This window comes from Apus apus, chromosome 7 (assembly GCF_020740795.1).
Source record: "Apus apus isolate bApuApu2 chromosome 7, bApuApu2.pri.cur, whole genome shotgun sequence".
In the NCBI taxonomy this organism is placed as follows: domain Eukaryota; kingdom Metazoa; phylum Chordata; class Aves; order Apodiformes; family Apodidae; genus Apus; species Apus apus.
Genome location: NC_067288.1, coordinates 24,919,390 through 24,935,685, shown reverse-complemented (window position 1 = coordinate 24,935,685; position 16,296 = coordinate 24,919,390). Strand labels below are relative to the sequence as shown.

At 38.4% G+C, this 16,296-nt stretch overlaps 1 protein-coding gene across 2 annotated transcripts in view; it reads left to right on the top strand.

Moving 5' to 3' along the window:
• The window catches only part of FAF1 (Fas associated factor 1), a 164,238-nt gene extending 153,230 nt beyond the window's left edge, over positions 1 to 11,008 (top strand). For both annotated transcript variants that reach the window (XM_051625410.1, XM_051625409.1), the window contains exon 19: positions 7,832 to 11,008. In XM_051625410.1, the coding sequence (XP_051481370.1) occupies positions 7,832 to 7,915 (84 nt within the window). In that variant the 3' untranslated portion in view covers positions 7,916 to 11,008. The remainder of the gene's footprint in view (positions 1 to 7,831) is intronic.
• Positions 11,009 to 16,296: the final 5,288 nt, after the last annotated feature.

Genomic DNA, 16,296 nt, shown 5'->3' with positions numbered 1-16,296 from the left:
CTCAGGAAAGTAAGCAAGCATTCACCACAGCACTGCATACTCAGCTGAGTCATCCTCATTACTTAACCCAGTGACTCATGCCAACCATGTGGTTAATATATTCCACCCAAGCACATCCCTCTGACCAAAAGTGCTCTTTTATTCAGCACTGCTCCATTTTACAACACATTTATTTCAGGGGAGGGGTGTTACTGTTCAGGAGAAGATGAGGTAGTTAAGCCACAGAGCTTTGCTGTTGCATGTGGCATTACCCAGTGTAAACAGGGCCTAAGATATCTTGTACTTTTTCCCCAGAATTTGTGCTTCATGTCAGTTTTTAAGTGAGTTTTTTTCCCCCTTGTAGGAAGAAAATAAAATGATAAAAATACCAATAAAGAGCCTTTGTAATAGTATGATACTAAGAATGCTGTGTCTGGTTACCAGAAAATTTAATGACCTCCTGCTGTTTTGGTAATTGCATAAGTAATATATCAGACTGAATCACCAAAGCAGTCTTAGGGGCACTTCTTATTCTATTTCCCTATCTACCAATCACAATGTTATACTGTAGATATCATTGTGGTATCAGAACATGTTAATCCTTTGAACTTGTGAGAAAAATCCCTTTGAGTTGTTTTTCCAAGCATAATTAAGTGAACATGAATCCTGTGCTGGGTCGTGCTCTTGTGAGTGACTGTGTTCACATCCATTCCCCTTTGGGACACATGCAAAGCCAAGTTCTTGCAGTTCTTTTGGAGCACTAAATATATTGATATGTTTTCAAACTTCCAGAAGATGTGGCTGGTTGCTTCCTTTCAGCTCTTCATCAGCCTCTACAGCAAAAGCTCTAGTTTTTCTGGGGACATGGTCTTTCTGTAGCTGGCACATTTCAAAAGAATTAAATACATGAATAATTGTTAGCTCGATAGCAGCATGTTGGCAGCAGTGCCCACAAATAAGGGGCTGTTTTGCTCCTTGGCACATGCTTAACATACAGTGTTCTGGTCTGTAAGTGCCAGTGCTTAAACCTTCTCTCTACCTCAAGAAGAGAACTGAAAGTAAACAATGTGAAGGAGCAGGTGATCAGGCAGGTCCTTTGTCAGGAAAAGACACAGTCTAGGCTATTGTGTCAGCTTCTCTTTCTCCAAGAAACCACACAAAGAATTCCTAAATTAGATACATGATTTCAAATTAGAAATGAAGGGAGGAAGGCAGAAAATCTGAGGTGAATTTCACAGCACCCTCCTCTTCCCTCAAAATCTGGCGTCCTCTGGTCTCGGAGTTGTTGGCATGGTGGAGACCAGCATGATCTTCTCCAGTACCTGCAGACAACTCCTCTGACTGACACTGGGTTCCACTTCTTGCTGCCAGTGGATAAGGCAACTTGTGCAATGTACCATCAACACCACATCAATAAAAGCCATCTTTTTTGAAAGAGACTGTAATTCATTGAAATGCTTTTGTGTTTCACTTCACCTGCCAAAAGGAAAAAGTGTGTTTCTTATTTTGTCATGGAAAATGAACTGTTTCAAAGGCAGATGCAGCCCTTCTGTAGTGATTTTTTCAGGAAGATTGATTCTTAGAAATAAATACAAAGCAGATATTCAGGCACGTTAATAGCTGGATGCATTTTGGCCACGTTTTGGGGGAAGTACTGATCGCTAAACAAGATTGCTGATGTTGGGCTATAAAGGAGCAGAGAACAGCCTCAGAGCTACCCAAGTGGAAGTGCTGTACACAGCATTTCCTAATATCTTTTATTGGCAGGTAGACGAACTCTTATTTATATATTTCTCCTACAACCCACTGTTAAAAAGTCAGGATTTGGGTAAAAATCTGATATTTTTAACACCTGGGATCGTACTTAGTTTTGGTGCAAGAATTATTAGTGTTTGTGGCTTTTAAGTTTTGTTCCACAAACATGAGGTATTTTTTTCCAATTTAAAAAAATCAAGTTTTCATGTAGGATCATGAATTCATAATGCTGGACTTTTAAAAAGCACCAGATAGCTCAGGTGTCACTGTGCAAATGTAGTAACACTGGGTCTGGTCTTTTCACTGACACTGTCCTGCCATTATGCTTAGTATTTTATAAATCAGAGAACACAGTTGCTATCTTAATTTACTGTCTAAAAAGACAAGTACTGCAAGCCAGGTTTATGAGCCTTCACTGATTAAAATCTATGCAGCAGATTCTTTTCTGATATAAATCATGTTAAGTCAACAAAAATTTACACTGTGTAAAGATGAGTGGCATCTCAGGTATCTCAGAGAGCTGCACAGCTTTTCTAAGGAAGTGGAAAGCATGCTCAAAGGGTAGGATATAACATCATCATTTTGTGTTTTATTACTATCTGTTACTTCACTTGGTAGAAGTATTTTTAAAACATGCTTCATCTAAAATAATGGTTTGAGAAAATCTCTTCAGAGAAATAACAAGAGCATGAGAGATCTGCATTAAAGCTTTGTACTCAGAACGAGACTAGAAGTCTCTTACTATGACATATTTTTTCTTATTTGTGATGGTTTTCTTCAATTCAGATGTAAATTATCTCCAGGTTTATTCAGCTAAATCAGATCTAATGGCATGTATTTCTATAAAGTAACCCTACTTTTTTTGTTGTTGCTCAAGTTGAGCACATTGTCTAGATAACCCGTCGATATTTCAATAGGCAGAAAGGACTCACTGTATTTGTTTATGTGTCATTCTGAAAATATAGTTTTTTAAACAGATCTGGGTCTTTACCAGGTGTGCCTTTAAGTAATTTCTATTGCATTTATACTTTAGGAGGATTAGGAAAGAGAGTAAAAGAACTCTTTGTCTGTTAGATTCATTAAAGGTATTCATGCGTGTGTAAGTGGGACAGAGGCTGTGCTACTCAGGAATCAGATCCTTGTCCTAGGGTGTAGAGAAAGGTGAAGGGTGTGATATTTACTGCTTGTGTAAGTGTCATAATAATTGTGTATTCGATTCTTTACTTTTAAATTACCTTCCTGGGCAGTAAGCCATTTCTTTGTGTGTGTATTTATCTTTTCCCTGCAGAGTTAGGGAGGGTAGAGAACCACACCTTGGACGTGGTAAAAGTACAGCTGTTCAGGATGTGAAGGTGTGAGAGAATAGATAGGTCAGCAAGGGTGAAGACAGAAAAAATATAAAAATTGTTCTAGAAGGAAAAAGACTTTGCTACCAAAATGTATTAAGATGTTGTTAAACCAGTATTCATTTTCATTGTTGGGTCATTAAAAAAACAAGTAGCTTATTCATAGTGAAGTATAAGTAACTACATTCTGACTGGAGAATCACAAGAGTCAACTCTGTCTTTTAGTTTTGCACATCTTAAAGCATTCAGATTTCAAAGTGCTGCAGAAGTACTTCAGCTACCTAGTGCTTAGCTGAAATAATTGCCACAGAATTCATTTAAATAACAACCTGGTAAAATAATACATTTCCTGTGCACCAAACCAGCATCAGTCACACACCAAAGCTCTTGATGTTAAAAGAGGAGTGTGAGGGTTTGCATGGAAAGTCATTTGTCTGAAGACAAAAACTCCCAGGGTTTGGCTTTGGGACAGCCTGGAATGTGACCACCTTATTCTACAGAATCCTGTGAGCTTGAATATTGGCAATTCTGCTATCACTTGGGTCAGACTTTCTTAGCATCTGGACATTGTGTCTTTCCTCTGCCACCCTCCCCTCTCTGTACATCTGGAGCAGCCTAGAACCTCAGCCTGAGGGGTTTTAATTTGCATTTCATCACAAAGTACTTCCCTTAGCAAAACCACAAAATATATTTTTAAAATACCTTCACCCCATCAGCTGGTATCACCATGTGGTACCTGAGTGAACTCTTAGAATGCACGTGTGACTTGTAGCAAGTCAGATACTGTAGAACTTGAAAACACAGGGAGCCACTGTGCTTTTAGGCCAAATGTGTAATTTGGTGAATTTTGCAACCTTAATCAAGGAAGCATTGATTTCACCACGTGGGTACCTGTGTAATCTCTGAGTTCAACAGGATCAAATCAGATCCAGTATATAAACACCTGCTTAAATGATCTCCTGTGTAATTGCCAATAATATACAAAAAAAATCTTCAAATAATGAAGGTGTAGGGGTTTTTGGCCCAGGGAAATTTACATCATGGGCAGGGCTGTTTTGAGCAGAGTTCCATGCAATGGCATCAGAGCCAAGGATTGTCAGCACTGAACTCCAGGATTTATCCTGCTGGGAATGAAACGAGGTACACAGATTTGATTCTGAATGTATTTTAATACTTTGCATTATGAAATTATCCACATCAATTTATTGAAGTGAATAAAATCCATTCAAAAATTACACTGGACACACCTTTGCAGGCTACATCTCTTCCATGGGTCCTTTGATCTCCTAATATATTATACAGAATTAGAAACCAAAGAATAATAGATCGTGGAGATGGAAGTTTCTAATTCTGTGTTAAAATACTGAAAGTTACCAAGCATCTTAGGTCTTATATTTCCTATCTTTACAAGAGAAAGCATTTCTTTTGGTAGGAGGTGTGTTCATTAATAAGGCTTCTATTCTTTGTAGTAAACAACATATTTACAAACCACAAATAACAAAGTAGAAGCTGCAGAAGGGTTATGGTGTGATAATTAAGTACAATGGCGACCCATATGAACAGAAAATGCCAAGGAGCTAAAACAAAGCAACAACAGCTTTGTTTGTTGACAGATGTAGGAGCCATATTGTTAGTTAATTGGGTAATGGTGTAAACATTTGCAAACTCTGCTGTCCCTCAGTGAATTAAGCAGCACTGCTGAAAATATGGTGAAAAGCCGCACAGCACTTTTGCTGTAGGTACTCCCTGGTGCTTTTGGCTGACCTTCCAGGTAGGAAGGCATTGAGGAAGGGGCATCAGGCATTGCTGCTGCTTAAGGTGCTTGTAGTTTGCAAACCTCAGAGTTTAGATTAGGATGTGTATCTTGAATTACACTCCAGTGAATAATAGGTTTCCATATGGTTGCAGTCTGGAAGATTGTGTTCATTGCCTGGGCTTGCTTGTCAGATTTTTTTTGTTTTCCAAATGTAGAGGAGACCTGTTCTGTCTTTCCTGGCTTTTCTTGGGGAAAAAAAATAAAAAAGGTTGCAGGATTTGAAAATAGAGAGGTCTAATTAGACACTGGCTTGAGCTGAAAAGAAGGAAAATTGCTTCTCAGGTGCACAGTGCCTCGTGTGCTGTGAATTGCAGAGACCCCTCTTTACCTCACTTTCTGTGCCTCTGTGCAATAAGGGACTGTAGCAGAATACCAAAACATTAAAAATTGCAACAAGATACTTAATTAGCATACTTCTGTAATCACAAACTTAAATGCACTACTTTGGCTGTTTTTTACATAACTGGTTTGCTTTCTAAGATAATAACCTTTCAATAATTTAAGCAGCATCTGTGCAGGAATGCATAATTGGACTGTAGATAATGGGAATCTAAAATTGAGTCTGGGTTTTGTAAATTATTTTTCTCTTCAGACATTTAGCAATAGCTCAGTAGCTCAATAGTTCAGGTACATGAAGTTTAAGAAAATATGTTCCTTCTTTGAGAATCAAAAGAATGCATCTGTTTGAGGGGTTTTTTTTAATTCTGTTGTGAGTTTTTAAAATTCTGTCGCAGTCAGAGGTGAAATTATGTCTGTTTCAATGGACTTAGGAAGTGCTAAGCTTTTAATAGTTATTTAATTATTTGTCTGTAATTATCCAATAAAACAATAGAAATACAAATGTATTTTAAGTTTGCCTGATTTAGAGGGGTGGGAAGAGAAAGAGGAGCAACACTGCTTTTCTTAATTGGTAACAAGATTAGTAAATTATGCTTTTAAGAAAAAAATACCTCTAGCTTTTCTTACTAATAATAGTGAGTTTGACAGTGTTTTCAAAAAAAGAATTTTAGAAAGCAGTGAGATAATAAGATCATAGACACAACAAATTTAACTTTGGAAAAAATGTTTCTTGTTCTGGATTTGCATTTATACCTATAGCACAAGACTAAGAATCTATTATTCACAAGCAAACTTCTGATAACTGGTGTGCTCACACAGCAAAAGAAACTAAAACAGAACTGCCAGGGAAAATAAGTTTAAAAAAAATGGAAGTGAAATATTTCAGTAGATGGTCAGATTAAAAGAAATTAGGTTCACCTTTCTCCATGAAGCTTTGCAGTAGCCTTCTGAAGGAGATCCAGTGTTGGCACGTGAACCTGAATGTCTGAAGGGCACTGGGACCCTTGGCATTATTTTGTCTATATAACTAATGATATTATGTAATGTGTACCATTACATTTTCTTTTCATAGGAGAGATGTATCCTATAGGCAGCAGTTTAGCTTCTACATAGAATCCTCAACACAAATGTTTCTTGCTGACTATAAACAGAGAATTGCTGGTATGCCTTAAGTGAAGGTCATGAGTGGGCTAGTCAGGATGTTGGGCAGGTTGCAAGGTTTGGTGCTGAGATCCAAAGGCTGAAGAATTTTGGCAATAATGGTGCAGATAATGCCTGTATTTTTATTTTCCAAATTGCATGGCATTTCTCTCCCTGGAATTTTCCTGTGTGCCCACCTGCACAAGTGATTGCCTAAATACCTTTACAGATCCAGTGAGGAGTTAGGATTCCAGGGAACAATCCTCCAATACAAATGTACACGTGTGTCTTCATAAAAGAAGTATAGACACATAGTACTTAGAATGCATATATGTATATATATACACTTCAACAGATAGGTTAAGATGCAGTTTCACCACATGGTGAGTTGATATAGCATCTCCCTTCCAACAAGAGGAAGGCCCTGCTTTCCTCCCTTCTACCTGCTGTTTGGTGCCTTGGCTACTTACATTGCACTGGATTTGGTGTTGACTGGACTTGTGTGTTCCCCAGTTAAACTCACTAGCAAAACAGAAAAATGACCACACAAATACAAGTGGACAGGATTTTTCCCAGCCAAGGTTCATTGAGGTGGCTGATAAGCATCAAAGCGAGTACAAGATAGGTGCTTCACCAAGTGACTTGGAGCAAGAAAGGGAGTGGGAAAATAAAGGCAGAATAAGCTTCCCCTTTCAGTGGGGAGATCAGAATGGATTGGCTATGCTGCTCACACCATCAGTTTGACTGGCATTTTAGGATACTTATCTGGGACTACAGTTTTATTTCTCATCCTAACTCAGTTGTTCTAGTAATTCTTCCAGAAGATCTTAACTGTGACCAAAAAGAGATACAATCACACATTGATTTGTGGTAGAAAACCAGACCTTCTTGGAATTAATGTTGTGGGTTCTGTTTATTATTATTATGTGTATTGTTGTTACATCATCATAACACCACCACACAAAATACAATCATAGAATCGTTTGGGTTGGAAGGGACCTTAAAAATCATCTAGTTCCAACTCCCCTGCATGGGCAGGGACACCTCCCACTAGACCAGGCTGCACAAACTTCATCCAACCTGGCCTTGAACACCTCCAAGGAGGGGGCAGCCACAACTTCCTTAGGCAACCTGTTCCAGCATCTCAGCACCCTCACAAGAAGGAACTTTTTCTTAATATCCAACCTCTCTAAGCTTCAAACCATTGCCCCTTGTCCTCTCACTATACACCCATGTAAAAAGCCCTACCCCAACTTCCTTGTAGGCCCCCTTCAGATACTGGAAAGCTGCTATAATAGCATGTTCTTAATCTGCATCCTGGGAACTTGCAACTTCACAGCTTCAGTTGTCACTGAGAGAGGGACTCAGAGATCTCCCCAGTGAAAGATCTGCTCTGTGAAGATAAACAGTTCCAAACAATCTACTTACGTATCTCTCCTTTTTCTTGTCTTCACAGGTGACCCAGCTCGATCCAAATAAATCGTTACTGGAGGTAAAACTGTATCCTCAAGAAACCCTTTTCCTAGAGGCAAAAGAATAGCTCAAACAAGATTGTAGGACTGACCATCCTTGGACAAGCCAGGGGCACAGCATCGAAAGGAAGACTCTTCTATCAACGCCACCTTGTACTCTCATCCAACTCAGCTCCGTGTCACGACTTTGCCTCTCGCAAGAATCCCGACAGATTGAAAAAGCAAAGCTACTAAAGGTTTCACATACATGAGTATATGTTTCCCACCTCGTTTAAATGAGCAGAGGATAAAATTCTGCTGTGAACACTGAACATTATGACTCTCTTGCCCACTTACCATCCAGCTTTTGTTATAATTAATGCACTGTTAAAATGTGAGTGATTGTTAAGTAGAATTTTTACTCCTCAAATGCCCCTTTTTCACCAAGAAATCTTGGACATTTCTGCCTGTACTTTTGACACTAGAATGCTGTATATTTGATATCTCGCTGAGCCAGTGCTCTCATATATATGCATTTTATTTCTGTGTTGGAATTTCTACTCTGTCAACTAATTTAAAAAGGCAGAAAAAAAAAATAATAATAACGGGACATTCTCAGCCATGGAAATTTAACAGTATTATAGTAGAAAGCATATAATTTTTTGTTAGTACTTTCTGACTTCTTTGATAAGATGTAAGGTTTTGTTTGAAGAATATAGTTTGGCATATATGCGAGATATTTATTTACTGGTTCTGCTTTGGGTCTCGGTTCTGATTCAGTTTAGGAAGTATTTTCCATTACATTGCAGTGTGTGAAACTGCTTATTGCATGATGTGAATATTTAAATAACATGAGAAATGGCCAGTACCAGAAACCTGGTACCTTGCCAACACTTCAGGAATCAGCTGATATTGGATATCAGCTGTTAAAAACCTTTCAAATACCAGATACAAAAGTTCTTTATTTCTCCTTGTGAAAGACAGGGCAGTTCCCATTTTAGCAGTTTTCCTTCATTCTGGCATTTGTTTGTATCCCATTACTCTGCTGTTTTAAAGCACCTTGTTTGTTTCATCAAACAATGAGTATCTTAAGAGGTGGTGTAATAAGAAATCTGCCTTATTATTGCACACTTTGAACATTTTAACAATAGATTACTGATCCCGTCTCAAATTAAATAAATCCTACTTCTCTTGTCTGAAATGTAAGCACCAACTACCTGCTATCTGATGTGGAAAAAATCTGGTACTTTAAATTTCTCAATCATAGAATGAGCACACTGAGTCTAAGACCATAACACTTGATGCCAAACCTGTGTCACAACTGGTTTGGTTAATTTTTTTATTTCTTTTTCTTTATTCGATTTTTTTTAATCTTTAAATCTCTGATCTTACAGGATAGTGCACAAGAGCACTACAGAATCATCATCTGCTAATCAAAGCTTGGCACGTTGTTTTCTACATGTGTTTATGTGTAATTCATAGTGTTTATCATAGCAAAATGAGTTCTGATTTGAACATTTTCTACTAAGCAAAACCCAACTGCACACATCTTTTAGTCTTTCTTGTTTGTTTTTTTTTCTTTGGAAGGATGGTGATATAAGATTAAATGTATGCCTATTATTAGGGTGTTAGTGAAGCCAATATATTGTTACCTTTACCAAAAATGCAAATTTCTGAGCGGGGGAAGCCTTATTCTACCTTTTGTAATTCTGTAATTAGTGAGTGCTACATCAGACACTTTTAGCAGTGAAGTACCTATGACAAACAAAAGGTTTGAAAGTGTAAGTGAATTCTAATAATTTGCAGTTCACAAATAAAAGAATTCATAGCCAACAGAAAGATCAATGGATGCGTAATGGAAAGCTGACTGCAGACACTTCATGCTGAACTTTTGTTTTCCTGCCCCAAAAAATGCACTCTGTTTATTAAGTAAGAAATTCTCACAGCTTGCAAACTGAGGTGATGCTGTTTCTGCAAACAATCACAGTAACACACAGCAGGATTTTAAAGGGATGCATATCTTTTCCTTTTTTTCAGATTAGCTCTTCCTTCTAAGCTGGCTATTGAGGAAAGGAATAGCTGCAATACTGCTACACAAAACAAAGCCATCTTTCAGCTAACTTGTTTATATCAACCTGTTCTGTTGAACTTTTGATTGATCTCATCAGGCTGTTTCTTCTCACTCAACTTTATTTCTGTATTTTGACTATATATTCTTTACTTTGATACTAGTTTCATAAAGTTATTAAATATGGCTTGACTATGTGTTGAACTTGAAGTCAGCGCTCCCAGGGTTTGTTTGGCCTTTTTTTTCCCCCCTAATATCTTTCTTTATTTCCCCCCCCCATTTTGTTCATATTGCAAAGTACACTGTCATTATCAAAACACCTGGTGATAATTAACTGGAAGCGTTTGAAGTGGTGGCATGACTGCCCTCTGGTATAAGGATATCAAGATCAGTAGATAAGGATCATCCTTCCACAACGTAAACAAGTGTATCGCTCTTAAAATAAAACATTTATGACTTTGGTCCTTAAATACTTTGGGCCTGATTTCAAGAAGCAACCATCTAGAGTCACCTTTCCAAATCACACCCGCAACGCAAACCAATCCCTGTGTAGAAACATTAATATTCCTCATTTTTTGCTCTCCTAAACCATGGTATTCTCTTAATGTGCTCTGCTGACATGGTTAATCCTCTGGTCAGGCTGTGGACTCATTTTATAATTCAGCATTACCCTAAAACTGTAGCACTTGCTACAGGGCACACCCCAGCTTCTACCTTTTTCTCTTCAGGTTCTTCACATGAATGGATTATCATCAACGTGATTAATGCATTACTTTTAAGGAATTACTGTTAATGAATGGAATCCTGTACGATGTGTTGGCTTTCATTATTGGCCTTTGGAGCAGTGGGGTGATCTCTGGCTTTGGAAGGAACTTCCTGCCTATTGACATTGGTGTGTGAAATCACTATTTAGAGAACACGCAGAGCACAAACGTTTGCTCACTCTTCTCTGCAAATGCACTCGTAAATTCAGCGAGTGCTGAGGGTGTTTCTAATGGAGCTATGTTGGGGGTTTTGTTTATTCTTTTTAATGTAGCAGAAAAGGACTTTGGCTTTCGTAAACTGTACCTACTCAGTGAAATTAGAAACTTAAAATAAATTTTCAATGACAGTACTATTTCTACTAAAAAGTTACATGATTTCACTCTTCCGTACACGAGGGAAAACAAAACTGCCATGACCCAGCTTGACAGAAGGACTGAAGCACTTCATTATCCAAGCCTCATCTCTAGACTCCCTAAAGAACACACAGGGAGATTTAGGTGCCTTAAAATGAGGTCCACAACAAGCAAAAAAAAAAACACAACTAAATAGGTCTCCAAAGAAAGCAAAGCAAAGGAACTGCAAAAACCCAAGAGAGTCAGTTCCAGGCAGAACCAGAGCCTGGTTAGAGCGGTCAGTGGGAAATGCTGAAGATGAAGCTATCTTGGCTATGCTGTTCCTCACTGGAGGAAAGCTGTCTACTCTTCTGCTCACCCAGGGTGTCTCCTACTCAGGGTTCACAGCACTGAGACCACATTTCAAGGTAAGCAGCAAGTCCGTCCTTCCAACATTTGATAAAGCACAGGATACATTTTTGCCTTGAAACAGCGATGGTGGCCTCCTCCTGGGTCTCCCCCACTGTCTTCACTGAATTTTGCTTTACACAGAAGTTTTCCCATGCTGTGAGTTATGGGCCTGAGGAGAAACAAACCCCTAAGCCAGATGTTTCAGAAGACTAGTTCACCATCACCATGGTACAGGCCGCTCAGAACGTGTATCCTTTCTCTCTGCTGTCCAAGCTGTTGGACTTACAGCTCTTTGAGAGGGAAGGTGGAAGCAGGAGTGTCAGTCTTGGGGTAGCAGGTGGGTTCTGGCCTGGGATCAGCTTCCTAACCCTTTCCAGGGGTTGTTCAGTGCAGTCATTGGTCTTTGCAATCAAATGCCCTGGCAGGAGAAACTGAATCTTGATTCTGCACCCCAGCTGAATTTTCTTATTCGACTTTCTTAGTTGACAGCTCAGGAAAGAAAGCAGAAATTGCTGTATGTTGTGATCACTCTCTGAAACCCATTTCCTCACAGATGACAGGGACAGGGGAATACTAAATTTAGCACCAACCTTGTCAGGATCCAGGCAGTTTTATACTCAATGCTGCCAGAAGAGACAGCTCTGCCCCCATCTTGAACTAGGCTGACTAATCTAGTAAAAAAACAACCTTTTTTTTTTTTTTCCTGGAGTAGTTTTTAGACAGATCCAGCTTGTTGAGTGTTGTGTGTACACCAGCACCAGGAAAAACCAGCAAGTGGAGCATGCAGGGGCTGAGTAACTGAACAGCAGAGGGAGAGGAAGGCAGGGCTGCTCCTTATGTGGCATTAAACTGATCATGGTTCTTGAAATATTTTTTAATGCCTAGTTATTACCTTTAAATTTTACATTCAACTTTGAATTTGAAACAAATCAAACAAGTGGTGTTAAACACATTTTGGATACCTGAAATTTCCATAAGTTCTGTGAAAGCTGGCAGCCTGGAATTCAAGAAGTGGGAAGCCAGGGAAGAGGTACTTTGAATGTGTGCAGTGAGATCTGACTCTTACTAGTCACTGCAGACCTGAGGGAGCAGCCCCAGTACCATTCCTGCAGGGGAGAAAAAGTTTCAAGAAGATTTAATATCTCATTAGATACCAGAGAATTTTCTCCTTAGTCAGGGCTTTTCTTTGTAGATTCTTTTATGTGTAATGAAGACTGAAGTCACACTGCGGCCTTAATATAGTTCAATTAAAATGTCAGTCAACAGCTGGTTATAGAAGTAGGCTTCATTAGTTCCTGTGCTCAGAAAACTAGTGGTTAACACGGTCATTATTTTGCACTTAGTACCAATGAGTTCCATTTACTCTTTTTCCAAGTCCCTGTTGTGACAGTCCTCACAGTTCCTTGCTACTCACTTCCCAACCAGTGAGTTTGTATCGTTAATATCCTCACCTCACTTCTTTTTCCAGATAATGTACGAGTCCCTTGGATAATACAGGTTCCCACAAGGATCCCTGGGGACATTGCTGATGTCCTTTCTCACTGTAACAATTGCTGCTCACCACTTCCAGCTCTCAATCTCTCAGCAATACTCCCTATTTTATGTTTTTCCTCAAGAAAAGGCGTATCCACTGTAGTGAACATCACTCCAAATGACTTGCTTAAGTTTTCCTGCAGTTGCCCTACTTTCATTAAATACTCCTTTTACACCCTGAAAATATATTGGTCCAATTACCTTTCTGCAGACTTCCTGTTTCTGGTATTTTTAATGATCTTTTACACCTTTGGTTCCTCAAGGTCTGTCAGTTGTTTCGTGCTGGTTTTGTCTTCCAGAAGTTAACTTTTCCACAGTCATGTTCTTTTCTGTAGTCCTCATTTCAATGTTTTTTCAATTGGATCCTTCATCCTGGCTCACGTGGCTCAACTAGTTGTGCTGGGCTTTCTGGAGACTTGTTAGGTAAGCTATCTGTGTACTCTGAGGATCTGACAGTGTCTTCAAATAGTTTTGATTGCAATCTTAGTCTTTCACCTGTGACTTAATTTCCCTTTATTATCTTCCTCTTCATGCAGTTTTCTTCGTAAAATTCACTCTGGTGAATTTTTTTCCTTTACTAAAACAGTGAATATGTTTTAACTTATCTCAAAAAGTATTTTCTATCATTTTATTTACCTTTAGCTTTATTTAACTTATTGTCACAGTCCCCTTTCTCATGAGTTTCTCTGATTTATAGATATTTTATCCCTTGTAACTACAGCACCCTACTCCTGACCTTGTATTTTTGAAACTTGCTGAGATACCAAATTTGTTGACACTTGAAACCTCCCACTGTAGAAGTTTAAAAATTATTCTCACACATATGTAGAAAATTTTTTCTGTTTGTCAAAGTCCATGTGCCTGTTTTGTACCCCCTGATTAATTAGGACTTCTGTTGTGTAAGGAAACACAAGCATTTCCAAAATGTGGTGGCAACTGAGAAGAGATTTTTTTTTTAAACAATTATAAGCACACATCTACAGAGGAAATTAAATTATCTTGTGGACCTAACTGAAAAAAATCTAGGTTTTGTTTTGTTTTTTCTATGTGTAACCTGTGAATTGCAGAGAACACGGAGTTGCTGAAAAATACTTCTGCTATTTCAAGGTTTAGAGAAAGGTGGGTAAGACACTGTGACACTGTTGCAGGATTCTCTAATGCAGAAAAAAGGTATGAACTGAAGCTTTCAAGATTACAATGATTCCTTGTAAAGTTTGTTCAATCCATTTTAACTCTTAGTTTACTGATCTTCCCCAGATGTCTGAAAAGTGGGTTTATGCAGATGTATTACAAGCATTGAAGTACTCCCAATGGGGAAGTCTTAAGAGATACAAACATTCCTTTAATTTGATAAGTGATTTCAAGGTGAATGTGCAGTTCACTCCCTTGACAATTATAGTTTGGCAGCTACAGGATTCTTTCATAATTCCCTGAATTTAGGTGATTTCAAGTGTATTTTTTTCTTAAGATAATTTTTATTATTGTATTTGCCTTCTTGTCAAGGAATCACTGTGCACAAACTCTATTTCTTATCAATCAAAAAATGCCAGATTCAGCAGAAAACACATTCTAACCAGTTAACCCTTTGAGAATTCTTCATTTGCTGTTACAAACATCCTTCTAGTCTTATTAGCGTTTACCCAGCTGCCATGATAGTCGACTTCTGGAATCAAACCAATCCCTTGTGAAACTGTCACTGTTCTCCAAAACTAATCAAAGTGGTGACCTGACAACTCTGCTTTTCATTCACAGAATCACAGAATATTAGGGGTTGGAAGGGACCTCCGAAGATCATCGAGTCGTCGAGTTTTGAAACAAAAAATGCTGCTAATAACAGGAATAATTAAGCAAATAAAAGCTAGATTAACACCACTGGATTCTGTAAACTAGTGGTTGCCTGATGCCTGCTTTAAGATTCAGAGAGGTCAAATTAAAAAATTAAGAAGTGGCACAGCACATCTGATGGCACTAGACATGCTCTGTGCTGAAAGAGGCAGGAGTCTTAAGAGTCACCGTGTTGCCTTTCTGCCGTCCTGTAGTAAAATAATTTCCCATAAGCAGACTGAATCCTTAGGAGACCAATTAAACTAACTTTATGGCAGTTATGCACTGCTGGGTTGGTGAAAAGGGGCTGGTCACAGCTGGATAAGAATCAAGCTTATAAGTGAAGAGCAGTCAAAGCAGGGCTTTCAAAGAAAAACAGAAATTATTCTGTCAAAAAAAAAGCTGTTCAAGAATCAAGTGTCATTGCAGAAATATTAACTTAGATCTTTGTATTTAAAATGCCACCTTCTAATGGATTCCTTTTTCCAATAAATTGTTGTTCCCATCATTTTAAAAACATTAACATTAAGAATGTTTTTTTATAATTACTTGCTTATGAGAATCCTATAGCAAGGAAATTATCTTCCAAGACAAAAGTGGAATTGGTTGCCCTCAAAGTATAATTTGGATTTAAACAAAATATTTCAGTTACCATAACCACAGATATTTTTAATTACAGGCAACCCACTTATCTTAAGCAGACAGTGGATCTTCAGGTTATTTGTGTGTCATTAGGAAAAAGGACTAACAATTATTAATAAAGGGGTAGTGTTCATATGATTTTTAAGCACAGAATAAGGCTGAAGACTTCAAATACAATGTACAATGTAACAGTATAGATGTAATTCCTGAAGCACTGCAGAAAAACATCTTCTCCTCACTAAAGAGGAAATCAATTATTTTACTGGGGAAAAATGTTATTAATAACTTACAAAAAGTATTGTCCAGACTTGGAAAAATGAAAGAAAAATATACTTCAACATAAACCCACTGTAATATTAGTCTCAAAATCAATGGTAAGTTCTTAGCATGTTATGCCAAGGGAAGAAAGTCTCTACTGCAGCACCAACCATGAAAAAAAGAGATGAAGGAGTTATTTTGATGGAGGATTTCTTGGCAACCAGTTGTCCTGCCTGAAGTAATTAAAACCTCCAGAGCTGGTAGAAAGAAGGACAACAGTCCTTCACCCAAAAGAAACTAAAGGGAAAACAGTTTAAGGACTTCTTCAAGCTCACTCCTCCCCTTGTCCCGTGGGGATTAATATTGATCGGTATCCCAGAAATGAAGCCTTTTTGAGTAACCATTAAATACTAAATGGGAGAATTAACTTGTGCCTGGGAATTCACCATTCTTTGTCTTCTCATCCCATGTTTAACCCATTTCAAACACCACCTTTCCCATCGGCAGAAGCCAGCTGCTTTCTGTCCCTCCCTCAGGTGCTCTCAGAGCCATGCAGGTGGCCCTGCCACTTGCCACGAAACCTTCTCTATCTCTTCTCCCAAAGCCCCACAACCAAGCGTGTGCTCCACAACCAAGT